Below are 27,373 nucleotides of genomic sequence, written 5' to 3'. Positions count from 1 at the left end.
TAATCATCATGTTAGTGGGAGCATGATAATTATGATAAGTATTGCAAGTTAGCAATGTTAATTATAGAAAACAAAAGGTTTCAATTGGGAAAAGGTTGTTTTGCTATAATTAAGGGAGAGGAAATTATACTTCATCTCAAATCTATAAGCTTAGATCGTGAGGTTTTAATCATTTAGTCAAGGATATATATGAATTTCATGTTGGAATGGCTCAACATAAGGAAATTCTGTATATGGGTCCATTATTTGCGTTCTAAAATTCGGTTATGATTACGGCATCCCTTTTCATAATCTGAATTATGAGAACTTGGCAAATTGAAATGGACATATTATAGCAAAAGACTGGTTTAGTCTTTATGTGAGACATCATGAATCGTGTCCCATATGCTTCGGATATAGGATCGATTACATGTGCTATAATCATCCGTTCTAAAATTTTCCAAATGCCTGGGGCATTAAGAAGGGAAAAGGTTTAGAACTGGATATGACTAAAAGGATTAAACAATTGTCGAGAACAATCTAAGGTTTACCAAAGATTGGTTACTCAAGGACAATTGGAAGTATAGTGATAATTCTGGAAGGACCATATTGACATAATCTGTAAGGAGGCAACTCTTGTTCAGAAGTGATAGTCAAAATGGAATCTGGAAATGTTTAAAAGTTAGAATTTTCAATCTGTGTAAGATTAAAGAAACTTAATGCAAGAAGGATATTTCCAAGGAGTTGATCTCCTTTGGAGTACTCTGTAATGATTGTTGCCAAGTCTTTGTGAGTTTGTGCATAATCGTTACAAGAGTATCAATGCATATAAGTTTAGAATCTAACAGATTTCAGTAAATGGCATGAATTTGGAATTCTTGCATTTGCAGTAAGGATTTGGGAGTGTGAAAAGAGAATCATTGAAGTTATGTTCAATTGATCTAGTTCACAAAGTAAAGATCATAGACAAACATAGTATGCATACTTGGTGTATGACATGACTAGTGTTTAAGAAAACATAGTGTACATGCTTGGAGCATGGGACAACTATTGTTTTAAATTCAAGAATAAAGTTGATAGCTGAAACAGTATACAATGAATAATGTGTAATCATATGGTGATAAATAAAAGGTGTTTTATTTATGTTCAAAGAGTTGATACCATATTGGATTCAATTATTATTGTGTTTCATTTTGCATGTTTTGACTTCCCGAATAAACTGGGTTATTCTTCCGAAATGACTAAGTTATTCAAACCATCCACAGTCGGTCATATGTTGGAAGTAGATACGAATTAAGACTGTCATGGGTTGGCTTGTAGAGGTCTAAGGTGTTAGACAAAGGGCTACAACACTCATGAGTGCTCATAAGTTCTGAGTATTGGATTCAACCCGCGCTCATTGGAATCACTTCATGGATTTTATCACGAGTGATCATGAGACGATAATATCTTATATTCTTCAAACCTAGAGATATGAGTTGTTACTATGAGTTGATAGTACATTGATTGCACGAAAACGCATACGGTAACTCGGTGTTATAAAACGTGCCTTTGTGTATGATTCAACAAGTAGTAGAACAAGCCATATGAGTCGAAGTTTATCCGTTCCTTTTACCTTCGGGATAAAAGCGATATCTGTGGGCCCCTCGATGATTTGATAATGACAAATGGAAGTGCTCGGCCGGGCCACGACTGATTTGATTTGTTCAATTAGTCATTCGTCATAAATCGCAAATCGGGAAACAACAAATGGACAGAGAGAATGATTATAATCCATGTCTCAGTCCATATGATATCTAGAATGGAGGAATATATGATCCCTTATCTAATGGAAAAGTCATTGACAAAGGTCAGAGTTCACCGACAAGGTCAGAGTTCGACAGCGGCTTTAAGAGCTACGATTGCCAGTTAGGTTTGAAGTCATACGCAATAATAGTTTTAGACTTATCCAAGTGGGAGACTGTTGGATTAATGTCTAAGTCCATAACTATATTTGGTATGTACTTGACCCGACCCGGCATGGTCCATTTGGGTTGCACTTCACCGACACAATTTATATGGATAATCTTTTGAGAATAGTATGTTTATGATTAATATTAATATATTATAAGTTCTAATATATTATTATGGAATCATATTATTTAATTAGTATTGATCAAGAATTAATTTATAATTAATTAAGTGATCAAAAGGAACTAATTAAATATGGACTCTTATATATATGGAATGGGCCAAGTTCATTTAGGTTGGGCTAAGCTTTCATGGATAGTCCATGGAGTGTTTAACCCATGGATCCTAGGAAATGATAGGTCATGGGTATTAGGGTTTAACCCTAATCCTCCATACTATATAAAGATGTCCTTGGTTGGTGAAATTGGCACTAGTGTGGATACACTAAAGAAGGGCTAGCCAATTTCACTAGAGAGAACCAAGTAATCATATTCTCTAAAGTATTCCAAGGTGTCTTGGTGATTTGTGATTCCACTTGAGGCTTCCACACTATTAGGGCTAAGCTCTTAAAGCTTGAAGACATCAAGTTACATCAAGAGGTATGTATTCTATCTTGTTACATTCATAGTTTTTATATGCTAGATTAGGATAATACCTTGGATGTTCTTATTTGCATGTATAATAGAGAAAACATAGATCCAAGGTATTTAGGGTTGCATGTACACTTAGGAGTGTTAGAATGCTCAAAACACAACAATATCCACTAGCTCTCATGTGTGATTTGGCAAGATAGAATCCATTTCACTTTTAATTGCCTCTTTTCATTGAGATTTGTTAGAGGAAGTGAATTCATTTTTGAAAGTTTGAGGCTCTCTTTCAACCATATACATGCATAAATCATCTCCAAATGATTTCTCACTTGTCCCCTTTTACTCCATCATGATCTATTTCTTCCTCCATTTCTTCTTCATGAGAGGATTCTGTGTGCTCAATTGTTTTAGAGCACTTGTCTTTTATTTATCAAGAGATGGAAACACATTTTCAAAGTATGATGCATTTGTTGATTCCATTAGTGTACAAGAAAACAATAAACACTATTGGTTTGTGCATAACCAATAAAGACGCAACCAATAATCTAGTGTCCAATCCTTACAACCATCGGGTTAGGTATAACACCCTTTGCGATACACCCTCACATTGAGTATGGCAACCCAAAACATAAGCAACAACGTGACATTCATCATTTCATTTAAGATATGATGTTTCCTTTCAGTGATGCCATTTGTTATGGTGAATAAGGTGTCTTAAGCTTATGTTTAATACCATGACTTGCAAAAAGTTCCTCAAATGGTGATGCATATTCACCTCCATATTCACTCTTTTTGTTGAGATGATTCTCAACCTCACTTTTGTACAATTTAAACTTTTACATCTTTACTTCTAAGCAAATTAACATAACAAAGTTTAATGCAATCCTCAATAAAAGTGATAAAGTACTTATATCACAGTATATGGATTCAATTTCATAGCACACACAACTATATGAACTAATCCAAGGGGTTCAATTGTCCTTTCAATGGACTTGAATGATTGTCATGTTAACTTTGATTCAACATATGTGTTGCATCCATATTTTTACTTATATGAAAGCGAGGTATGTGTTCAAGTTTGATTAACCATCTTAGTGTTTCAAAATTAACATGACCAAGTATAACATGCCACATATTAGAGGATTTAAGGAATTAAGCGGAAGAGTTATCCAATATATATATATATATATATATATATATATATATATATATATAATAGTGGTGATTTTTGTATAGATGTAACTATACTGATACTAGTTAACATCTTTTGGTAAATATAGGAGAATAAATTTATAATTCTATACAAGTTTGGACAATGAGATAAGTAGGTCTTCAATTTCCTGAGAGATGTCCTAATATCATCTAATATCGCTAATATTTGTACATGGTGATTTAAATAATGGTGACTCTAGATGTATTTGTCAAAGACACAATACCATTCAAAAATTACTCCCAAGATTATTTATATTTAATGACTGCATGATTCAAAATATGATTATAGATGCGATAATGAAATGCTTAAAGTGAGAGGTTATTATGATGAATAGGATTAAAACCCAAGGATTAATAAGTTATTAAGAAGGAAAACCCAACCTAGTTGATTGAGATCCCAAGATCTAAGTTCAACATGACAACCTACTTGTATAGAACATCTGTGAATCATTGTGGGGGTCAAACCCAACCTATTCCTAAAACAAATAGTGATTCATGTTAAATTTACTAGCTAACATCCATGATAAATTGGAAATCCCGTTATGCATTAGCTTTTAATGATTACAATGTAGTCATTTATGTGAGAGATAAGTATGTTCGCTTTAAAGGAAATTGTGTTGGCACATTCCTCAGAGGTCAAAACCATGCCAATGTCTATTACCAGAACATACGCAACAATCAGAACCTAAATAGGTCATGGAGAACATGGGAGACACATATTGATTATATACACGAATGACATAATAGTTAAAAGACATGTTATCTACTAGTATGCTAGTAAAATAAATATATATCTTAAGGGATGGTTCAACTGTTGGATTTTATTTGGGTGGATTGAAAATATGTGATGAATTTGCATTCATGTGGGGGATTGTTGGAAAAATGGTTTTAACCGATTTATAAAATTGGGTTTTCTCATTTTTGAACTTGAAATTCGACTATAAAACATTATTGTAATGAATAAATGGTTATATGTTTATGTTCTTTTACATGATACTTTCATTTTGGTACATCACACACGCCAATGGGATTTAAGATGAATGCAAAGATAATATTTATAGTAAGGCTGCTGGAAAAAGTAAAAAACTAGGTTTTAATGGATTTTGAGTTCACCCCACATAGGTTGGGGAAGGTAAAGAAAGTTGTTTTAGAAGTAAGAATTTTTCTAAGCTTTGTAAGACTTAAACAACAAATGCTCTCTTTTGTACATGTATGAGGCATAAATGCAAACCAAATTTGGTTGGGTTCACTAAACATTTGTACGAGCTCACGTCTTGTAGGTATGAATGAACAATACTGAATGACCGTAATTAACATTAACATTTAATTACATTTTAAACACCAATTTCTGTTGCATATTGTGTATTTAATCTTGGAAGAATTTTGTATATACTTTTCTTAAACATAAAAGTATCATATTTACCCAACCTAATTTATAAATACCATATTTACCCTTCATAACTGTCAAATTATCGTATTTTCCCAAATCTTCTTTAAACATTTTATAACCATTGTAAATCTTTGTTATTATTATTATTATTATTATTATTATTATTATTATTATTATTATTATTATTATTATCATCATCATCATCAATTAACTATTATACCCCTCTCATAAATATAATTTTCAAATATGTTCAATACCCTTCATAAAATACCCCAAAACCTTTACTTGACCAAAATGTTGTCGGCATTTACCTCTAATGTTTCATACTAGTATATATAGTATATAGTTTGAGACAAACCACATGGAAACAACATGAACTATTAATTTCACAAAACATTTCATATGAAACGCGACCACGGCTATGTGATTCTTGTTACATGGATGGGCACCTTATTTAAGTTTCAAACAGAAAGTAACCATTCAGTTAACTAAGTAACTGATTTTTTAAATTTTCTCATTGCAATGTATCAACGATTCTTAAGTTTAAATGTTATGTGAAAACATTGTGTATGGTATCAAGATATTGAGGCACAAGTGAGAAAGGCGAAGGTATGTGTAACATCCCAAAATCATCCATAAACTTTTTTGAAAATTAGAGTGTAGTTTTACCAAAAGGTTTTATTAATAATCATTAACAAATCATAAAATTATATTTTCATGTTAGGTCAACATAATCACAATACAAAGCGGAACCTAAGTCTTGTTTTGGAAACCATATCACAAAATAGAGTAGATAAACCAGATGTCATGCCCCTCTGAGAATGTCCAGATGTTCCAATCATGCCAGCTCCTTGCCCTTCGGACCTAAAAGACCAACAACTAAAAACATAAAGTAATAATTATAAGGCTGAGGCTTAGTGAGTAATCAAAACACTTAATCACTATATAAATTATATGCGTTCTGAAACTTACACATAAACATATTAATGAGCACATAAGAACATAACATAACACATAAGCATATACAATGAATTGTAAACCTATTAGCATGCTAACATAAATGACCACGATCACAAGATTCCCTATGACTGTGACTGGTCTATCTCTACTTGACTTGGTATTGACCACTTCCCTTTGATCGGTCTATCATGGTCTTGAAGACTTCCCTTAGAGAGGTATGTCATGGTCCTGATTCCTCTAGATTCTCTCTAAGAGGTCTATATGTGGTCTCGATAGCATATGACACATAATATATATAGTAATTAAGTTTGCGAGAACTCACATGAGTGAATGATAAAGCAATCCACTCACATCGAGCTGAGCAGTACTGATACTGTCTCGAAATACTACACAATAATGACCCTAATTTATTATTTAAGGTATAAAATCTAATTAACTAGCTCTTCTAATAAAATTTTCTCTTTAAACCCCTTCTTTAGGGTAAAAGTCCATTTTGCCCAACTGGTCAAAGATACACTTTTACTAATAAATGAAAAACCTCAAACTTGGTCAAAAGTCAATGATAAACGACCACCGCGCCGTGGCGAGACCTTAACCGAACCGTAGTCCAGCTCAGACAACAATCACGATGAATCTGCTCACTACAACATGGCCAGTCCTTAGTTATGTCGTGGTCTGCTTGATAGATTCCAAACCTTGTTTTGTCCTTAATCTGTGAAGATAAATCCTAATACTTTCCAAAAAGCTTCATGTCACCCTAATTGTTAATAAAAATCATAACTTTATTGTCATACATTTCCTTCACCAAACTTGGTTAAAATAAAGGAAAATTTGGTGAAATCCACATGCATGGCACCAAAACAAGTTGTGAATCTAGATCTGAAACATATAATACTCGTGGGACTTAAAAGAGCAATTAACATGCAAAATTATTGCAATAAATCGCTCAAAACATCATAAACAAGGAGAAACTAGCTCAAAACCTAGACCTACTAAGAATGAACTATAAAGCAACAAGCTTGATGACTTACATAAGCCCAAAAGATGACTAGCAAACCAGATTCTAACAAGCTTCTTGTGTCCTTGCTTCCAAATGAGCACTCAAAAACCTTCAACGAGCAAAACAAGCCCAAAAAGTTCCAAAAATAGAGGAGAGAAGAGGCTCATACTTGGGAAAAGGAGGCTAGGGTTTGCTCCAAAAGAGCTCTTGATGTGATGGAGGCTAAAAAGTGACTTAAAACATAGAAAAATGCATTTAAATACGAAGCAAAACACTAATTTTATGGACTTGGGTTACACAACTCACCATGTCATAATATTTATATGCACACAAAGGTATTAACAAGCCTCACAATTATATCTAATTTCTTTTGACTTAAAACATAATGGACTTAATTCATTAATACATGAAAAGAGTTCGCAATATCACTTTTCCCATTTTAGTCCTTTGGCTCCAAAACACAGTTCTTGGCCTCAAATCACTTAACCAACATTATCAACATCTAATAATGTCCAAACTTTAACCCATGAAACCTGAGACCTTTACTCGATCAAATTACGGTCCGCTATCCAAAAATAAGAAATATCCAAAAATTAGATGTTACAGTATGCAATACTTACGTGATTGTTGATACACACAATAGGTAAATAGTATAACCAACATTCATAAGTGATAATATTTGGAGGAAACAGAGTTTCATTTTTTATTGGAATACAACAACACATAAGGATAATGGAGAAATAGATACACAAATTTGTGGGATGGATGAAACAAAACTTTTTATTTTGTGAAATTAACAATCTATGGATGCCGATTCTAAGCTTTTTATATTTGTTTCCATATTAGGATGAAACTTTGGAGGTAAATTTCAGCAACATGTGGTCGAGTCGGGGTTTTGGATGTTTATGAAGTGTATAAACATTGTTTTTAAACTAAGATTTATAAAGGGGTATAGTAGTCAATTGATAAAAACATTAAAATTATTATTATGTTTAAGAAAAAAGATTAGGGTAAATACAATATTTTTAAACTTATTAAGGGTAAATATGATATTTAGAAATTAGGTTTGATCTATATCTATCTATCTATATATATATATATATATATATATATATATATATATATATATATATATATATATATATATATATATATATATATATATAATATGTTTAAGACGGGGATATGAAAGGCTTCCTTTAATCTTTGGTCGGTTACACAATACCACCACTAGAGTGTGTTGGTTTCATTTGTTGTATAAATACAACTTCAAGACCACCATTTGGACACACTATAAAATCACAATAGACTCCTCTAATATACTTCTCTGCTCGTTTTTGCTACTTGATGGTAAAGTCCAAGCCTTCTATAAGTTCGGTGGTCTAGTAGAACCACTTAAAATGTATCTTGGCAACCCATAGTGGAAATTTTTTTAAGGTTACTATATTAAACACAACACTTTTTGTTTTTCTTGTTTGAAAAGGATACTTGAAAACCCCAAAATCATGCAAGAAAAGGATACTTGACCCTAAGTTCTTATAAAAAAGCCTTTATAGCATTAGTTATATTAAATGTGAGGCATCGAACACCTATGTAATGCAAACAAGGAGAACAACCTTGACGAAACTATTACATAAGCAAAACATCTAAGTGGGGGAACAAGTATTCAACTGTCATGGAAAAATTGACAAAATTTTCCGTTTATATTATGGATAGATAGAGGGAGGAAGGGAGGGATGGAGATACTATCCTTTTCATATGGTAGTGTATGTGTGTGTATGTGTGTGTGTGTGTGTGTATATATATATATATATATATATATATATATATATATATATATATATGTGTGTGTGTGTGTGTGTGTGTGTGTGTGTCCTCATTTCTATTCCCTTGAATGGCAAGTTATTGACGCCTGGAATCAAGTTGTTTTTTACGTTTTCCGTGAACAAAGGTATTCTATACACATATAACAACAGAGGCGGTATAAACTATAGTCTCATTCTCATGCACTACTATGTTTACGATTTATTACTTTTTATGGTTTTTTTCACTGTAGCACAACAAAGTTTGGCGAATTTACACATTTAGTTACTCAAGTAATTTTTGTGCTCAATTGGTCTTTAACGTTAGGAGATACTAACAAATTAAGGGTTTGGGGGAAAACTTATCTGGTTCACGGGTGACATGCTTACATCGTTGAATGTTTTGAGTAAAACCCATATGGGGTTTGTAGCATTGTGTCACAACAAAATTTGGCAAATTTACATATTTAGTCACTCAAGTAATCGGCTCTTCCTATATCAGGTTATATAATGGTGTAATTGATAGATAAAATTCAACTTTAATGGTCTGTTAGGCACAAAAAAACTTAAGCGACTAAGTCTGTAAAATGACCAAACTTTGGTATGCTACAGTGCCAAAAACCGTACTTTTTATGCCCAACTTGTTGGGAGTTGTTTTATTATATGTGTATCTATATGGTATGCCCTTTGAATACAAAAAACATAAATTTATTACATACATGAAGATGAATTGTGACAAAGCTCATGATCCGTTCTCATGTAGCCTTTTCTTAATACATCTTATCATTTTATATATCACTTTCTGAAGCTGACATATGAGGAGATTTTATCGGCGAAGGGACGCACTTCAAGGTATGAGAAATTTTTATAGCCAAAATAGTAGATTGTGCAATTTTCTGCATTTCATGTCTTATCTCATAATGCTAAACAGAATACAATGAAGTCTAAATAGTTCCTTGTTCAAGTTTCTTAGAAAATGGGACAACTGTCTCAATACAAATGATAAAAAAGTTCTACTCGTCAGTGACCTACTCATGATAACTAAGAATGTTGTATACAAGTCATAATGTGCCCAAACGACAAGCTAGATCCATGAATGTATATTTACTACATGGAATAGTCAGGCCGCCCATTGGATGCCTATACCTAAATTCTTCCTCATCCTTATCTAGCAATTCATGAAAACTAGGTTGCATTAAAAACCATACAGGAACTACAAATCTCTTTTTCTCTTGCTCACCAACATAAAGTGTTAAACAGCCTTTTGGGATATCCATAGATTTTGTTATGCTACTTCCATTTGAGAATGACCGTTTAAGAATTTTCTTTGCCTGAGTGACGTGGGGCATAAGGATGGCCATTTTATAAGCAGGGTATTGTCTGTTAACTTCCAAAGGCTTAAGGTGAATGAAAATTATCAAAGCACGACTTCATGTGGAAAAGATGTGAATCTCTGGTTGTTTTATTCATATTGAATGGTTTATATATCCATATGATATATGGAAAATTAGATGACAAATGGTGACATATGGTGGAAATGGGATCAATACCACATGCCTTTGTCTTTCCTGTTGTAAAAAAAGAAGAAAAAACATAATTAATTTATGAATCTAAAGGCCAATATTGGATCACAAATATTTCAAGGATTGGTTGGTCCATTGAAATACAAAAACCATGTGATGATGCCTATACTAAGGTTTCCTATTCAATGTGTTGAATTATATCTGTATACATAATACATCATAGGCCACATGTGTTGTAAGAAAACCCCAATGGGTTTTGACAGAACTATGGGTTTGTTAGGAAGCAGAGCCACACTCCCATTAATATCACATGGGCGCATGATGTTTGTAGTGTTCTTCACCGTTTACCTTCTGTAACTCCTCCGCAATATGTTTTAACAAAGAAAATACTCTCACATTGTTTTACTTCCTTCAGCAACCTTCAGCAAAATGGGTATTCGTATCCCTTGGATCGTTCAAGCAAAACAAATTCTCCGAAGGTCTTTGTCAAGTGGCACTCGCACATCAACAATGGATCTTCCAAAAGGATATTTTGCAGTTTATGTTGGGCAGCATGATAAGAAGCACTTTGTAGTTCCTGCGTCGCTGTTAAGCCAAACTTCATTTCAAGACTTATTACATAAGGGAGAGGAAGAGTATGGATATGACCATCCAATAGGTGGCCTCACAATCCCATGTAGCGAGCACATATTCTTTGATCTCTTAGCCAGTCTAGGCGCATTATGAATTCAATTTAGTGCATTGAATTTGTAAATAGTTTCTTTTGTAAAGTACCGATCACTGACCGTTTTGCAACATGTGACACCACATCAGTTGTCCGGATTGTTTTGAAACTCAAATTTGGACTTCATTCGAATCCACTATGTATTGGTTAACTATATAATCTAGACTTGACTGACAAACAAAATTCAATGTAAATAGTTTTCTCAAGAAAAGTTTGACTCAATTTGAAGATTGTTTGTAGACTGATATAAGCATCATATACGTATTTCCTCCTTGGGTTCCTAAGCTAGAATAAGCTTATGCTTTGACCGATACAAACAATTCAAAGATCAAGCATTACTGTTATTATCTCTCTCTCCTGTTCCTAAAACTCAAAGATCATAACCATGAATAAAACATAATATTTGTACCACTCTTGTTGCATGTTTGGTTGTAATATTATTATCAAAGAATTACACAATTATGTTATGATAAATAAAATGTACAAATTTCTTTATATAGGACTCGGTGTCTGTCCTTAACAAGATCATTACGTACATATATGAAATATAAGAAATATATATACATGTTTAAACATTATTATAAGAATATATATATATATATATATATATATATATATATATATATATATATATATATATATATATATATATATATATATATATACCCCTTCGTTATCTTTCAACCGGTAACTGCCATCGGTATCTTTCAACCGGTATCTGCCATCGGTATCTTTCAACCGGTATCTGCCATCGGTATCTTTCAACCGGTATCCACCATCGGTATCTTTCAACCGGTAACTGCCATCGGTATCTTTCAACTGGTAACCGGGGACTATTTCACCCCCTACCACTATCATATAATAACATGATATAATTATACAGTCAGACATTTCTAGGGTACTGCCCTACCCTTCGATCCTAACGACCGAATCAGGGAAGAACTATTCCCTACTACTACCACTGACACACATAGCATATCATATAAGCATACTAAGATAATTATCACAAAGACAATTATCTACCAACTACCCCTGTTGGTGAGCCGACAATGTGACCTTAGACCCACCCCTACTGGAAGGTAACTCACCTCATACTGCGGAAGTCCCGTAGACACAATCCCACACTGCTGTAGTCCTGCAGACTCAACCCCAGCTGCTAGATGACAGGTTCTCGAACTGTCAATTTCAAAATAACACCCAAATAATAATTGGGTCCCAACACATAACCATAATACATACTTGGATAATTGCTACATTACCCCAAGCTTGGCTTATTAAAGCCCAAGGCCCAAACCATAGGCCCAAAGTCAACTAAGAACCTAAGCCCAACACATGGCCCAATTTTCGAAATTGGGCCCAAACCTTTATAAGGTATTACCATAAGGCCCAACCAAAAGTCCAGTCTGACATTTGACCTTCTAATGACCTAATGTCATGTAATCACTAAGGCCCAAACCATGGCCCATTTATGGCCCAATTTTACAAATTGGCCCAACTCCTCATATAAGCCTTACCTCAAAGCCCATTAATTTCCCAATTATCAAGGCCCACTAGAAGGCCCAACAATAAACCCAAGCGGAATTAGGGTTTCACATAAACTGATGATTAGGGTTAAGTTTCCTGCTTAACCCATTAAGGACTTAATCCTCTAAAGACTTTTAATCCATTAAGTCCACTACCGCTTAGATTAATCTACCCAATGATTATTATTTATTATTCCACGTTATTAATAATTCCCGTATGTTCCGAATAAATTCCCAAAATTAGGGTTTTGACGGCATTAGGGTTTTCCAAACCCTAATTAGGGTTTCCAACCCAAATACTAGCCCATTTATTAGTTTGTTGGGCTTTTAGGTCATTTAGGGCTTTATTGGGCCTATTAAGGTCTCTTTGCGTCAATTAGGGTACATTAGACCCATTAGCGTTTCCTTAAGCCCATTGATCACATGTTTGGGCTTTTATGTCCATTAATCCTCATTAGGCCCATTAGGGTTTCAAGGCCAATTAGGGTTTTAGTCCCTTGTCCAAACATCCCAAACTAGCAATCCCAACACAACTAAGCACACCGCCACACGACACGACGGTCGGTGGCGGAAAGGTGGTGGTTTTTCAATTTCTTTACATTATTCCATTTTTGTTACAATGTACAATGCCAAATTCCGAAATAAACACACACACACTAATGCTAAAAACACACACACACATAACCACCTTGTGTTGGCCGGTGGTGGTGAGTGGCGGCAGCCACCACCCTATGGTGGTGGTGATGTCATTTTCGAGAGTTACAGCTATGCACACATACACACCAACTGAAACACGCATATTTTCTTCTTCACTCGGAAAAGAAAGTCAACCACCCACCAGGCGGCGTACGGTGGCAGTGGTGACACGAGGAGGCGGCATAACGGAAATATCTTTGCTAGCAGCGGCCAGGGTGTTTTTTCTTCAGGTCTTCCAGTCCATCAAGAGTCCAAATCGACATCAGCAACCCAAGAGCACCCCCATGACTGCGATACACGGCTGAAGCTCACACGCACCCACCATTTCAGCAGTGGTGAGCGGCAGCAGTTGCGGAAACAACGTGGATGGAAGCGTTAGCAGCGATCTAGAGCAGCAACAGCAACCGTATGTTCCGAATAAATTCCCAAAATTAGGGTTTTGACGGCATTAGGGTTTTCCAAACCCTAATTAGGGTTTCCAACCCAAATACTAGCCCATTTATTAGTTTGTTGGGCTTTTAGGTCATTTAGGGCTTTATTGGGCCTATTAAGGTCTCTTTGCGTCAATTAGGGTACATTAGACCCATTAGCGTTTCCTTAAGCCCATTGATCACATGTTTGGGCTTTTATGTCCATTAATCCTCATTAGGCCCATTAGGGTTTCAAGGCCAATTAGGGTTTTAGTCCCTTGTCCAAACATCCCAAACTAGCAATCCCAACACAACTAAGCACACCGCCACACGACACGACGGTCGGTGGCGGAAAGGTGGTGGTTTTTCAATTTCTTTACATTATTCCATTTTTGTTACAATGTACAATGCCAAATTCCGAAATAAACACACACACACTAATGCTAAAAACACACACACACATAACCACCTTGTGTTGGCCGGTGGTGGTGAGTGGCGGCAGCCACCACCCTATGGTGGTGGTGATGTCATTTTCGAGAGTTACAGCTATGCACACATACACACCAACTGAAACACGCATATTTTCTTCTTCACTCGGAAAAGAAAGTCAACCACCCACCAGGCGGCGTACGGTGGCAGTGGTGACACGAGAAGGCGGCATAACGGAAATATCTTTGCTAGCAGCGGCCAGGGTGTTTTTTCTTCAGGTCTTCCAGTCCATCAAGAGTCCAAATCGACATCAGCAACCCAAGAGCACCCCCATGACTGCGATACACGGCTGAAGCTCACACGCACCCACCATTTCAGCAGTGGTGAGCGGCGGCAGTTGCGGAAACAACGTGGATGGAAGCGTTAGCAGCGATCTAGAGCAGCAACAGCAACCGCTGTCTCGGTCTTCACTCTTTTCGCCGGATTCACATAATCGGCGGTTCACCATGGTGTCACAGAGGCGGCGGCTAGAGGGCAGCATAAGGAGAAGAAGAAATCGTGAAGTGACGCTGATAGTGTTGAGGTCGCTGGCAGCCTTCGCTAATCGGAAACGTGGCATGGCGGTTGCGGCATGGCGGAGGGGAGATGGTGGCGCCAGAGGGAGTCATAAGGGTGGCATCGTTGGAGAAGATGTAAGGGGTGAAGTTGGCGGCTGTCATAGTTCTTTAGGGTTAGGGTTAGGCAACGGTTATATACTCCCGAGCCCATAAGCATTATTTCCATAATGACCAACTTTGCCCCTCCTTCTACCTTTTCTTTCAAAACGAATCCATAACTTATTGTTTAAACCCTCATCATTAAAATTCATTACAAATCCAATCCGGAACTTACATTTTTAACCCCCAACTTCTAAAATTATGACAATTAGCTCTTCGAAACCATCCTTTGAAATATAACTATTTATTTTAGAGCTACAATTCGTTCACTAATTTATTTATGTATCTAATAAATAAACGAGTGTTACAAATCATATATTGATTCACATGAGAAAACATTTTCTATGTGAATATAACATGATAATTTAGTTTATGCATTTCATCAAATAGTTAGAGTGTATACAAGTTAACTTTTTTAAAAATATTAAAAATATGATACTTTGACTATTTAAATTTTACAAAATAGCAGATTGATAGAGAATTATATAAAAATTTTCAAACAAAAAATAATTTGATCTTTTTCTAACCTTTATTTCGATGTTTTATTTTATGAATGATGTAGAATGAATGATATGAATTGAATTTTTTGTTGATTATCGATGATGTTAATCTAATGATGCTGTGAGTATAATTAATCGTTGATGTTGAAGATATGCTCGCATTCAAATAGAATTGAAGGTTAGATTGAAAAAACAAAAAACGAATTTTTGTTGTCAACTGTTGAATGGTGTTGATGAACGTGTTATTGACATAGATCGATTATTGATTAACACAAGATGACGTTGAACGATGATTTAATTGAAGAAATCTGGATGATTGTTGAATGTTGGAAGAGAAATTTGGATGATGAATGATCTATTGAAATGGATTTCAACTGTTATCTAACTCTCTACAGTTACGTATTTGTGATTGAAGGCTATTATATAATATTTACAAGTTTGCCACCGTGTCCTTTATGTTTAGAAGCTAATTAAATGATTGGGTGAGAATGATTATCTCATTCTCAACGTTTTTTTCTCAATTGAACCATCCTATATATATATATATATATATATATATATATATATATATATATATATATATATATATATATATATATATATATATATATATATATATATATATATATATATATATATATATATATATATATATCACAAGGCCATGGACCCAAGTCTTGTTCAGCACTTCAGTTGACTAACAAGTATGTGATCCATAATAAAAAGTAGCACTAGTCATAGAGCTAAATTACTAGAATCTATAACTATGTGCAAAAGTTTGGATCCACAAGAAAAGTTTTAAGATAATCATTCTCCAGAGCTAGTACTGGGAAAGGGGAGATAACGAAAATTTCGCATTATAATTTATTATAGTAGATTTATAGCATTAAACACCCATCCATGTGTGTGTGTGGGTGGGGGAAGTAATCAATATCCGTTGCCACATTAGTCCAAACATCCCATTTATCATTATGGACTAGGCTTTACGCGAAGGGATAGGAGGAGGGGGGGGGGGGGGTGGGGTGGAGATATAGACACGAAGATGAATTCTACCATTTTCATATGAATTAAAAATGTATATATAAAAAGCAGCATCATCAAAAAAAAATTTACATATGTGGGTTCTTAATTATTTATGATTAAGACAAGCCAAAACTCTTCATCTGATTCATTAAATTTGTCCTATGTTGCTTTTTGCAAGAATAATCTTGCCCGATAAGAAACTCTTGTATATTTGTACTAAATCTGTTTGCATTCCTCCACTAATAATTGTTGCAGATCTTATAGTTATCTTCCAATGAAAATCAAGTTATAAACCTCCGAGCTCCATAGGCATCAGGTTGATTTTATGTTTTCTTTAAACAGAAAATGCATTATGAAATATATATATATATATATATATATATATATATATATATATATATATATATATATATATATATATATATATATATATAGAGAGAGAGAGAGAGAGAGAGAGAGAGAGAGAGAGAGAGAGGGTACAAAACAGGAAAAAAAAAATAGAACATAAAATGAAACAGAACATGCAGTGTTTTACGTTGAAGTAAGTCTAGTGTTGTGTACTTCATATTTAAATAAATATTTCCTAAACTGAATACAAATATTTATCTCTTGTATAAACAACACTCTCATTCTCATGTACTACTATGTTTACTATTTATTACTTTTTATGCTCAGTCTCATTCTCATGTACTACTATGTTTATTATTTATTAACTTTTATGGCCGGCATACTTTTTAGGTGTTGTTTCATTATATGTGTATCTATATGGTATGCCCTTTGAATACAAAAACATAAATTTATTACATACAGGAAGATGGATTGCAAAAAAGCTCATGATCCGTTCTCATGTAGCCTTTTCTTAATTCATTATATCATTTTATATATCGGTTTCTGAAAAAAGAAACTGACGTATGAGGTGATTTTATCTGCATATAGTAGGGACACACTTCAAGGTATGAGAAATAATTAGAGCCAAAATAGTAGATTGTGCAATTTTCTGCATTTCATCTCTTATCTCATAATGCTAAACAGAATACAATGAAGTCTAAATAGTTCCTTGTTCAAGTTTCTTACAAAAATGGGACAATTGTCTCTAATTACAAATGATAAAAAAAAAATTCTACTGGTCAGTCAACTACAAATGATAACTAACAATTGCTGTATACAAGTCATAATGCGCCCAAACGAGAAGCTAAATCGGTGAACGTATATTCACTACATGGAATAGTCAGGCCACCCATTGGATGACTATAGCCAAATTCTTCCTCAGCCTGATCAAGCAGTTGTTGAAAAGTAGGTTCCATTAACAACCATACGGGAACTATAAATCTCTTCTTCTCTTGCTCACCAACATAAACCGCTAAACAGCCTTTTGGGATATCCATAGATTTCGTTGTGCTACTTCCATTTGTGAATGACCGTTTAAGAATTTGCTTTGCTTGAGTGATGCGGGGCATAAGGATGACCATTTTATAAGGATGTATTGTCTGTTAACTTCAAAAGGCTTACGGTGAATGAAAATTCTCAAAGCACGACTTCTTGGGGAAAAGCTGTGAATCTGAGGTTGTGTTATTCATCTTGAATGGTTTATATATCCATATGGTATATGGAAAACTAGATGACAGATGGTGACATATGATGGAAATGGGATCAAGGTCACATGCGTCTTTCCTGTTATAAAAACGAAAAACAAATACATAATTAATTTGTGAATCTAAAGGCTAATATAGCATCACATATATTTCAAGGATTGCTTGGTCCATCCAAATAAAAAAAAACCATGTGATGATGCCTATATACAAAGGCTTCCTAATCAATACGATGAATTATATCCATATACATAATACATCATAGGCCACACCTGTTGTAAGAAAACCCCAGTGCCACACTCCCATTAACATCACATGGGCCCATGATGTTTGTAGAGTTCTTCACCACTTACCTTCTATAGAGAATATTGGCCATACATGTTTTCCTCAATGATTAATTCTTTTAGGTATACAAGTACAAGTGTAATCCATTATTTTATCTCTGAATATATGGTTGTGATATGTAAGATCATACTTTCTTGCAAGTTGAGAAACAGAGCACATGATATTGCCTTTCTGTCACAACGTCGCTATCTGTAATTTAATTGCTTTCTTATCAACTACAGTACATTAATTTGAAGCTTCAATAAACCATTATATAAAACATGTAATAGGCAAAGCACCAGCACACTTTCCTCTATAGCTCCTCTGCAGCATCTTTTAACAAAGAAAATAATCACATTATTTTACTTCCTTCAGCAACCTTCATAAAAATGGGTATTCGTATGCCTCGGATCATTCAAGCAAAACACATTCTCCAAAGATCTTTGTCAAATGGAACACGCACATCAACAATGGATTTACCAAAAGGCTATTTTGCAGTTTATGTTGGGGAGAAAGAGCAAGAAAAGAAGCGCTTTGTGGTTCCTGTGTCGATGTTAAGCCAACCTTCATTTCAAGACTTATTACATCAGGCAGAGGAAGAGTATGGATATGACCATCCAATGGGTGGCCTCACAATCCCATGTAGTGAGCACACATTCTTTGATCTCACAACTCGTCTGGGCGCATTATGAGTTCAAGTTATTGCATTATAGTTGTAACAGTTTTTTTATTAGCACTAATCACTGACCTTTTTGCGACATGTGACGCAAATCAGTTGTCCAGGTTGTTTTAAAACTCAAATTCAGACTTCTTTAAAATCCACTCTGTATTGATTAATGATATAATGTAGACTTGAATGACAAACAAAATTCAGTGTAACTAGTTTTCTCAAGAACAGTTTTAACTCGATTTGAAGATTGTCTGTAGATTGATATAAGCATCTTATACGTATTTTCTCCTAGGGTTCCTAAGATAGAATCAGTTTACGTTTTAACTATAAGACAAGTCTTAAGAAGAATTCTCCAGAGCTAATAGTCTGAAAGGGGAGATTCCCATAATTTCTTATAGTAGATTTGAAGCATCAAACACCTAACTAAAGCATACTTGGAGTATCTTCTAGCTGTTGACCATGATGATGAGAGGAATGGAAGAGAAAGCAGAAATTCTTTTCTTATTTCTTTTTTATGTATATGAACAAGCTTACGTACAAGCTTACGTACAGAATATATAGTCTATACAAAAAACTAAATAAGGAAAATACAATAAATTGCATTGGAAAGAATGGCTGGCAATTAGCTAGGACCAGAAGTGGCTTGAAAGGTCAATGGTCTATTTTGGGAGATGATGGAGTATTTTAATCAAATATTTCAACATTCCCCCTCAAGTTGAGTAGTGGGATTTTCGATACTCAACTTGCCAAGACAATGATTAAAAGTTTTTCCATTGACCGCCTTTGTTAATATATCTGCGAGTTGGTCTTCTGAGCGGACAAACGGAAGTTCAATTATCCCTTTTTCAAGTTTTTCTTTGATGAAGTGTCGGTCTACTTCAACATGTTTTGTGCGATCATGTTGGACTGGATTCTCTGAAATTTGAATAGCTGCTTCGTTATCGCACATAATTTTGCTGGATTGGGTTGGAGGGTACCCGATTTCTGTCAAGAGTTTCCGTATCCAAAGTATCTCTGCTAGACCGCGTGCTATTCCTCGAAATTCTGCTTCGGCACTTGAAAGAGCCACCACCTTTTGTTTCTTGCTCCTCCAAGTAACAAGATTCCCACCAACAAGGGTAAAGTAACCAGATGTTGATCTCCGATTTCCTTTATCCCCTGCCCAGTCCGCATCGGTATATATTTGGGTTTCTAGATGCCCATTTTTCTTGAACAGGACTCCATGACCAGGTGTCCCTTTGAGATATCTGATAATTCTCCACACAGCTTCCATATGGGTAACTTGAGGTTGATGCATAAATTGGCTCACCACTCCCACTGCGTGAGCAATGTCAGGCCGGGTATGTGAGAGATATATTAGTTTACCTACTATCCGTTGATATTTTCCCTTGTCGGCCAACTTAGCCTTTTCCTCCATATAGAGCTTTTGGTTCACCATCATAGGAGTATCCACAGGTTTGCAATCTATCATCCCTGTTTCTGCCAGCAGGTCAAGGACGTATTTCTTTTGGCAGATAAAAATCCCCTGCCTGGACCTCAGGACTTCGATTCCAAGGAAATATTTAAGTCTTCCCAGATCCTTCATTTCGAATTCTTTGAATAGATTTATCTTTAACCTTTTCATCTCTTCCTCATCATTACCTGTGATTATCATATCATCAACATAAATAATTAAACATGTTACAAGTCCATTCCTCCGTTTAAGGAACAGAGTATGATCTGAGTTACTCTGTTTGAAGCCATATTTTCTCATGGCTAAAGTAAACCTGCCAAACCAAGCACGAGGAGACTGTTTTAATCCATATAAGGATTTCTTCAAGCGACATACTTCTTTAGAGTCTCCCTTGAATCCGGGAGGGGGTTCCATATAGACTTCTTCTTTAAGTTCTCCATGTAAAAAGGCATTTTTTACATCAAATTGAAGGAGAGGCCAACCTTTATTTGCAGCTATAGAGAATAGGACCCTAATTGTGTCGATTTTGGCCACGGGAGAAAATGTCTCGGAATAGTCAATTCCGTAAGTTTGAGTGTATCCCTTTGCTACAAGTCGGGCTTTGTATCTTTCAATGGTTCCATCCGGCTTATACTTTATAGTGAAGACCCAACGACATCCTACTGGTTTTTTTCCAGGAGGAAGGGTACATTTTTCCCATGTGTCATTTTTATTCAGTGCATCCATTTCAGTTTTCATAGCCTTTCTCCAGTCCTTAGACTCAAGAGCTTGTTCAACTGTAGTTGGAATTTCTTCATAGCATAGAGATGTGGCAAAAGCCTGGGCTTCTTGTGATAAATTTCCGGCTGCCACGTTTGCCATCGGGTATTGAGAACTTCGAGCTTCCTTCTCGGGAGAGTATCTTTTTGGAGGAACTCCTCTGTTGGATCTTGGGGGTAGAACATATCTGGCTTGTTCAACCTGTGATGACTCGTGTTCTGTCGTATGGTTAGGCAAATCAGGAGCTTCAACATTTTCATGAGTTTCACAGTTAGTAGATGACTCAGAAACAATGGGAGAATCAACATGCTCTTGAGATTGAGAATTACTTACCTCTGACGTCAGGTTGGGAGGATCATTGTTAGTGGTACTGTCTTCTCGACTTGTGGATTGTGACATGGTTTGGGTTCCGTGATTAATTTCTACTGATGATGGCATCCATTTTATCCAACCCAATGTGTCATCATACTCCTTTTCCCCCTGACCAATATGTTGGATATTGTAGAAATATTCGGTTTCGAGAAAGTCACAATTCATCGTGGTGTACATATGACATTTGCTCGGACTGTAACATCGATAACCTTGTTGATTGACTCCGTAACCGACAAACACACATTTCTCAGCACATGCATCAAGTTTGGAACGTTCTGATTTTGGTATGTGAACAAACACAGAACAACCAAAGACACGAGGTTCAAGGGTAAGGGTAGATGGAGGTTTGTGAAATTTAGACATGGCTTGAATTGGAGTTTTTAAGTCAAGGGCTCTTGTTGGAAGACGGTTCACAAGATAGGTTGCTGTGGCAAGAGCTTCGGGCCAAAAAGATTTCGGAACTTGGGATTCAATCATGAGCGCACGGGTTATTTCTAAGAGGAAGCGGTTTTTTCTTTCAGATACCCCATTTTGTTCGGGGGTGTGAGCACATGAGGTTTGATGAATTATTCCCTTTTCTTGACAAAACTGTTTCATGGAAGTATTAACAAATTCCCCCCCATTATCGGACCTAAGAATTTGTATATCACTTTTAAATTGGGTTTTAACCATGGCACAAAAACTTTTGAATTTTGAAAAAACTTCGGATTTATTTCTCAAGAGGTAAATCCAAGTCATGCGGGTGCAATCATCAATGAATGCAACGAAATACCGGAAATTTTGTCCCCCCTCAACTTTTGCTGGCCCCCACACATCCGAATGAATCAACAAAAAAGGAAAATCAACCTTAGTATCATTTGATTTGAAAGTGTGTCTATGACTCTTAGCCAAAAAACATGTCTCACAATTTAAGACTTTATTTGTTGGGAATAATTCAGGAAATAAATGATGCAAGTATCCATTGGATGAGTGTCCCAATCTTCGATGCCATAACCAAGCCTCCCTATCTGTAGATCCATGAGCTAGCATTACAGTACCTTGTCGAGTCATTTCATCCACATAGTATAGTCCTTGTTGCTCAGTACCACGCCCAATGATCTTCCCCGTCCTGATGTCCTGTAAGATACAGAAGGTTGGATGCATTAGAACAACACAATTTAATTCTTTGGTAACATGACTGATCGATAGCAATTTATGAGATAAGGATGGAACATAGAGACAATTTTTTAATTTCATGTTTGGTGAAATTTGAATGGTCCCTCCTCCTTTGACTTGGAGAACTTCTCCATTTGCAGTATGAATTCTTGATTTTTGCGGTTTTGACATTGAGCACATGTCAGAAATTTCAAAAGTCATTGTATCAGTAGCACCACAATCAAATATCCATGAGTCTTTATTTTTTATATTTTTTGTTGCTATGTTAACTTTCCCGACGTTAAAAGAATTTGTTGACTTGACTGTCATATTGGAACTATAGGGTTGTGAATGAAAATGTTGAGAGAATGAAGGGTTTGAGGTGTAATTCTCAAACCCTATACCTGCGATGCCCCCTGATTCTTCTTCTTTAATTGCCGTCGAACAACAATTCCCTCCATGGTTTCCTTTTTTGGTGCTCTCTTGATTTCCGGCGGGTTTTGAGTGGTCGTCACTGCTATCGCCGCTGCTGGTGGTCCCTTGATTGCCCACAGCGACTGCGGCTTTGCCATCTCTCCCTTTTTTGTGTCCGTCGGCCCACCATTCCGGGTACCCCACGAGTTTGAAACACTGTTCTTTCGTATGCTTGGTCATGCCACAGTGTTCGCATTTCAATCTACTTTTATCAACCCGGGATGATGACGGATTGAATTTCTGGTCTGACCGGCGACCTTTGGAAACGAGCCCTAACCCATCACCGGTTGAGTTCAGACCCGACGCCACCCCTTGTTGTATGTTCCCGAAAATACTTTGATGCGCTGTTTCTTTTCGGACAGCAGCATAGGCGGCTTCAGCAGACGGCAAGGGGTCCCACCGGAGGATCTCTCTTTTAAGGGAATCATAGTTTCGATCAAGGGCATTGAGAAATTGAAACAATTTGTGTTCTGACCTGACTTTGTTGTAAGTGGCGATGTCGGTAGAACATGTCATTGGGTTTGGATCTCGTCATTCAATTTCTCCCCAGATACCCTGCATCACGATCCAAAATTCTTCTAAAGGTACGCCATTTTGCTTGAACTCGTTTGCTTTGACGTGGAGATCGAAAGTCTGAAGTTTGTCTTTGCCGCTGCTATACGTAACCGTAAGAGCATCCCATAGCGTTTTCGCTGTTGGGAACTCTGTTAAGTTACTAGCAAGGACCGGCTCTATATTTTGGATGAGCCATGAAAAAACGATCAAATCATCTTGTTCCCACTGATCATCACTGGGTTCTGGCGGGTTTTGGGTGAGATGGTTTAAAAGAGTTTTCGATTTCCCCCCTATGGCGACTCGTATCATCCGAGCCCATAGAGGGTAGTTTTGGCTAGTAAGATTCAGGCTAATTTTTAGGCTATCAGAAGGATTTGGTTTTGGGTTCTGGGTTTGAATTTGAACTCCATTTTTGAGGAGATTGGCTATTTGGATGGCTAGGTTATTGTTATCTTCTTCTGACATTGCTTCTGGTAGATGATGAGCAGAAATGGTTTTTGGATCATAAACACCGCTCTGATACCATGTTGACCATGATGATGAGAGGAATGGAAGAGAAAGCAGAAATTCTTTTCTTATTTCTTTTTTATGTATATGAACAAGCTTACGTACAGAATATATAGTCTATACAAAAAACTAAATAAGGAAAATACAATAAATTGCATTGGAAAGAATGGCTGGCAATTAGCTAGGACCAGAAGTGGCTTGAAAGGTCAATGGTCTATTTTGGGAGATGATGGAGTATTTTAATCAAATATTTCAACACTAGCCAAATTAAACTCTCATATAAGCAAAAATAACCATGTGGGGGGCAACAAGTAATCAATATTTGTTGCCACTTTAGTCCAAACTTCCCATTTATCACTATGTATTAGGCTTTACGCGAGGGGATAGGAGGAGAGGTGTGGAGACATACACACCTAGAGGGATTCTACCATTTTCATATGAATTAAAGATTTATCAATAAAAAAGCGGACATCATCAAAATAAATTTTGTGTATGTGGCTGTTTAATTATATATGATTATAACAAGCCATAACCCTTCATCTGATTCATTAAGGTAGTCCTATGTAGCCTATTGCCAGAATAATCTATAAGAAACTCTTGTATATTTGTATTAAATAAGTTTGCATTCCTCCAGTAATAGCTATCAGATTGTAGCAGGTCCTCTAGTTCTCTTCCAATGAATACCAAGTTACAAATGTGTGAGCTCCATAGGCGTCAGCATACTCTTTTGGAGTTATTTCATTGTATGTGTAAACTAAAGTCCCATTCTAATCTTCTACTATATTTATTACCTTTTATTTTTATGCTCAGCATACTTTTTATAGTTGTTTCATGATATGTGTATCTATATGGTATGCCCTTTGAATACAAAAATATAAATTTATTACATGCAGGAAGATGGATGGCGACAAAGCTCATGATCCGTTCATATAGACTTTTCTTAATTCATTTTATCATTTTGCATACCGGTTTCTGAAAAAACAAACTGATATGACGTGGTTTTATCTTCTTGGGGACGCACATCATGGTATGAGAAATTATTATAGCCAAAATAGTGGATGATGCAATTTTCTGCATTTCTTATCTCATAACGCTAAACAAAATCCAATAAACTCTAAATAGTTATGGTTCAAGTTTCTTACAAAAATGGAACAATTGTCTAATTACAAATGATAAAAAAAAAATTCTACTGGTCATTTAACTACTCATGATAACTAAGAATGTTGTATACAAGTGTCATAATGCACCCAAACGAGAAGCTAAATCGGTGAACGTATATTCACTACATGGAATAGTCAGGCCACCCATTGGATGACTATACCCAAATTCTTCCTCAGCCTGATCTATCAGTTCATGAAAAGTAGGTTGCATTAACAACCATATGGGAACTACAAATCTCTTCTTCTCTTGCTCACCAATATAAACGGCTAAACAGCCTTTTGGGATATCCATAGATTTTGTTGTGCTACTTCCATTTGAGAATGACCGTTTAAGAATTTGCTTTGCTTGAGTGATGCGGGGCATAAGAATGCCCATTTTACAAGGAGGGTATTGTCTGTTAACTTCAAAAGGCTTACGGTGAATGAAAATTCTCAAAGCACGACTTCTTGGGGAAAAGTTGTGAATTTGTGGTTGTGTTATTCATTTTGAATGGTTTATATATCCATATGATATATGGAAAATTAGATTAAGGATGGTGACATAGGGTGGAAATGGGATCAATACCACATGCCTTTGTCTTTCCTCTTGTAAAAAGAAAGAAAATACATAATTAATTTTTGAATCTAAAGGCCAATATAGGATCAAAAACTATTTCAAGGATTGGTTGGTCCATTTGAAATACAAAAACCATGTGATGATGCCTATACAAAGGTTTCGTAATCAATGCGATGAATTATATCCATAAACATAATACATCATAGGCCACACCTGTTGTAAGAAAACCTCAATGATTTTAGCTAGAACTATAGGTTTGTTAGGAAGTAGAGCCACACTCCCATTAATATCACATGGGCCCATGATGTTTGTAGTGTTTTTTGTTAGAATTAACCTAGATTGTTAGTTAGTTATATTATATCCTGTTAAATATGTTAAATATGGCAGTTATAAGTTAGTTTTACTGTCAAGTTATGAACCGTTGTGATAGTTTAGGTGAACCATTGTGATGGTTCAAACATTATATATGCGTGTAAGTAAACTAATTGTGATGTTCTGTGAAATTAATAAAAAAATACTATTTGTTTCCTGCACAATATCTCCTTCTATCTTCTTGTTTCGATATGCTTTCTCCAACAAAGTGGTATCAGAGCCTTTTGGTTCAAAATGACAGATGAAGAAAATGGAGAAAGCATCGAAGAATATGTGGATGAGATGCAATATAGTTGTGGTATAGGACCGGTGGTGGGAGTCTTGTTGTTTCTGCCCCTGGTAATGGGACCGATGGCACCAACTTCGCTCCCTGAGCCGGGTGATATGTGTTTCATCCATAGAGTGGCTATCATTTATCCAAGCCTTGCTAGTGATCCACCGTTCTTGATAATAAATGGAGTCACGGATTGATCACATGTGCGTTTGAATTCGAAGTACTTCCGATCCATATGAAAAGATTCTAGGGTCGATGATGATGATGATTTATGGTTCTGTAAAGGAACCAAAGATTGATGGAACAATGTTTGTTCAATATGTAGTGTATGATGCATGCCAAGTGAAAAGATCTTGATATGAACCAAAGTTTGTTGTTTGATATACAAAAGTATTACGAAGAAAGATAATATCTTCATATGTCAAAGGATGAAAGCGTGCCTATGTGTTGTCAAATCTAGTTCAAAATATAGGTATTCAGAAAACGTGTACCATGGTGACGAAAATCAATGGGCATTTGTTATGCCCCGGGATCTATATCTTGTGACAGACCTGTACTTGTACTTCCTACAGCCGTGAGTATTACTATCACCTAATCTCCTATTGAGAGGAGACTAGGTTAAACTATTCTAAGAGATTAAAAGCATTTGACTTCAAGCATAGTTTTATTTCATAAACAACTACCATTTAAATAGGGATAAACAAAAGACTCTAATAAGGAAACAAAGATCACCAAAATCGACTCAAA

At 35.7% G+C, this 27,373-nt stretch overlaps 1 protein-coding gene across 1 annotated transcript; it reads left to right on the top strand.

Moving 5' to 3' along the window:
• The first annotated feature begins 18,618 nt into the window (after positions 1–18,618).
• On the top strand, positions 18,619–19,249 carry LOC111903741 (auxin-induced protein 15A). The gene has a single exon (XM_023899500.3). The coding sequence runs from the start codon at positions 18,730–18,732 to the stop codon at positions 19,030–19,032; it is 303 nt and encodes a 100-aa protein (XP_023755268.1). The 5' UTR covers positions 18,619–18,729; the 3' UTR covers positions 19,033–19,249.
• Positions 19,250–27,373: the final 8,124 nt, after the last annotated feature.

Source organism: Lactuca sativa, chromosome 8, assembly GCF_002870075.4.
Source record: "Lactuca sativa cultivar Salinas chromosome 8, Lsat_Salinas_v11, whole genome shotgun sequence".
NCBI classification, from domain to species: domain Eukaryota; kingdom Viridiplantae; phylum Streptophyta; class Magnoliopsida; order Asterales; family Asteraceae; genus Lactuca; species Lactuca sativa.
This window is presented reverse-complemented; position numbering and strand designations above follow the sequence as displayed.

Coding starts and splice junctions, on each gene's coding strand:
- LOC111903741 (XM_023899500.3), top strand. CDS start 18,730: ATGGGTATTCGTATGCCTCGGATCATTCAAGCAAAACACATTCTCCAA.